Raw genomic sequence first — 2,859 nt, 5'->3', positions numbered from 1 at the left:
TTGTGTGTTCCAGATTTTGATGGTCTTGGGGAAAGAATCATGGCGGAAGCTCACACATCCAAGTATTTCGTGCACCCAAGTTCTACACAAATGTATCATGACCTCAAGAAATCTATTGGTGGAATGACATCAGAAGAAATATGGCGGACCTTGTGGCAAAGTGTCCGAATTATCAGCAAGTGAAGGCCGAACATCAACGTCCTGGTGGGTTAGTGCAAAGCATAGAAATTTCAATGTGGAAATAGGAGATCATAACATGGATTTTGTGGTAGGGTTACCGCGCACTCCACGCAAGTTTGAAAATTGGGGTTATTGTGGACCGACTCATGAAATCAACATATTTCTTGCCGATTAAATCTACCGACACAGAGGAACAGTATGCTCAGTAGTATATCAAGAAAATAGTCAGGCTTCATGGCACTTCAGTTCCCATCATTTCCGATCGAGGGTCTCAGTTCACAATAAACTTTTGGAAGAAATTTCAGCAAGGTTTGGGTAAACATGTAAATCTTAGCACAACCTTCCATTTATAGACCGACGAGTAAGCAGAGCGGACTATTCAGACACTTGAGGACATGTTGCGTGCTTGTGTTCTTGATTTCAAAGGAATCTTGGATGATCATCTACCACTCATAGAGTTTACTTATAACAACAGCTTTCATGCTATTATACAGATGGCACCATTCAAGGCATTATATGGGAGGAGGTGTAGATCTCCTATTGGGTGGTTCGAAGTTGGAGAAGCTGAATTGATAGGACTAGACCTCGTGCATCAAGCTATGAAAAAGGTTAAGATCATAAAGGAACGGTTGAAAACTACTCAGAGTCGTCAAAAATCCTATTCGGATGTTCGTCGCAGAGACTTAGAGTTCAAAGAAGATGATTGGGTGTTTTTTAAGGTCTCCCCCATGAAGGGTATTATGTGGTTTGGAAAGAAAGGGAAATTGAGTCCGATGTATCTCGGGCCGTATAGAATCATTCAAAGGATCGGTCAGGTGGCATACAAGCTCGAGCTACCACCTGTGATATCATTTGGTATACCCGGTATTCCATGTATCTATGTTGAAGAAGGTAGTGGGAGATCCATCAGCCATTATGCCAATTGAGACCATTGAGGTTAACGAAGAACTGTCATACGAAGAAATCCCAATTGCCATTCTTGATAGGCAAGTGCGGAAGTTGAGGAGTAAAGAAATTGCCTTCGTAAAGGTGCTATGGCGGAACCAGCAGGTTGAAGAAGCTACTTGGGAAGCCGAGGAAGATATGAAAAAGAATTACCCTCATTTGTTCGAATAGCCATGTAGTAGTATCTATGAAGTTACTTCCTTTAAATTTTGTATCACTTGTTCAGTTAATGTAAAAGTGTTCTATGAAGTTACTTCTATGTTGCTTATGAGGCCATAATTGGTGTTGTTTCTGTTATGTTACGTTATTTGATCATATATATGTTGTTAGGTGTGATGTTAGGGTGGTTTTGATGATTCTCTGACAGGTGGATAGGCCGAATTATAAAGGAAACTCTGCTGAAATTTCTGAAAAGTTTGGGAGTTAGTCAAAATTTGGGAGTTTGAGGTGTGTAAGAAAAGAGATAAGTTATGATAAGCGTTTGGGGAAGACTCTACTTCTCATTCGAGGGCGAATGATCCTAAGCGGGGGAGAATGTAAGGCCCCGGAGAAATTTCGTTAAGTAAATTAAGGTTTTGTGGTACCAAGGTAGGCTAATATATTGTATTTTCAGAATTTTTGGGTTGAACAATGTGTTGGGGAGTTGAAATTTTTCGGCCTGGAGAGGTCAGGTCTGTAGCACGCTAGACCAGGCTTTAGCCTGGCGATGCCAGGTCTGTAGCACGCTAGACAAGGCTTTAGCCTGGCGAGGCCAGGTCTGTAGCCCGGTTTGGAACTTCAGAGTATCTATTCTTCTATCACTATAACCCGACCCAACTTCGTTAAATACACCCAATGAGTCATTTTTTAGGAGAAACCTGATGCTTTAGAGTGAGATAAGGAGCCCTAGAGAGAGAAAGTGATCTTCACCAAATCATCCTTCAATTCTTACACAAATCTTTGAAGATCAACAAGGAAAACACACTAGATCTTCATCCTTGAGATTGAGGTTGCTAAGAATTCCAGAACATTGTAGAGTTTAAGGAAGCTCAATTGAGGTATGTATGACTAAACTATCTTCTTCTTAGTATCAAACCTCTGGTGTTCAGAGTATTTGGTGTAAGTTCCTAACTTGATCATACTAGAATTGGCTGCCTTAATATGTTGTGTTGAAAGATTTATGTTCAATAATTATTCTAAATGTTTATTGTGTCATCATGCTATTTGAGAATGTGTTTGAAATGAGGAATATGTGTTGAGAAAGGTTAAGAATTCGTGTCAAGAGTCGAATAAAGCTTGCTAACCTAATTTGTATGAAAAGCCTCCATATGATTAAGATTTTCCAAGCTTTTTCCTTCATGCCGTATATGATAGGACTTATTGACGTGAATGATACTGTTATTTGAATGTATACAAAGGGAAAAATTTGAATTGTAAGATACGGACAAGTGACAAGAATGACTTAATAAATGAGGCTACTCGTGCCATGTAACGAAAGATGGGAAGAAAATGTGAATTGAGTTGAACAATTGAAAGGATGATGTCTCAAGTGGGATGGCCTAGTCGATCTGGCCATGATCGGACACCATGCCGCACACATAGTGATTGTAAGCACGTGATTTTTGCCCTATATGAGAAATACTCCCAAAAAATGTAAAATAAAATGATTTTCCTTGGTGTGCAATTTTGAGTACTTTTGTGATATTTTTAGATAATTATTTGTATTTGTCTGTGTTTGCTTATTTGTTAAATTAA

The 2,859-nt window shown here is 39.2% G+C and overlaps 1 protein-coding gene across 1 annotated transcript; it reads left to right on the top strand.

Moving 5' to 3' along the window:
• Positions 1-575: 575 nt before the first annotated feature.
• LOC104249146 (uncharacterized) lies at positions 576-1,296 on the top strand. Its single transcript, XM_070148742.1, has 2 exons — positions 576-899; positions 1,072-1,296. The coding sequence occupies exons 1-2, from the start codon at positions 576-578 to the stop codon at positions 1,294-1,296; spliced, it is 549 nt and encodes a 182-aa protein (XP_070004843.1).
• Positions 1,297-2,859: the final 1,563 nt, after the last annotated feature.

Source organism: Nicotiana sylvestris, chromosome 6 (assembly GCF_000393655.2).
Source record: "Nicotiana sylvestris chromosome 6, ASM39365v2, whole genome shotgun sequence".
NCBI classification, from domain to species: Eukaryota; Viridiplantae; Streptophyta; class Magnoliopsida; order Solanales; family Solanaceae; genus Nicotiana; species Nicotiana sylvestris.
The sequence above is the reverse complement of the archived record's forward strand: the minus strand, read 5'-3'. Positions and strand labels throughout refer to the sequence as shown.

Coding starts and splice junctions, on each gene's coding strand:
- LOC104249146 (XM_070148742.1), top strand. CDS start 576: ATGTTGCGTGCTTGTGTTCTTGATTTCAAAGGAATCTTGGATGATCAT. Junction 900..1,071: donor ATGATTGGGTGTTTTTTAAG/GTCTCCCCCATG, acceptor ATGTTGAAGAAG/GTAGTGGGAGATCCATCAGC.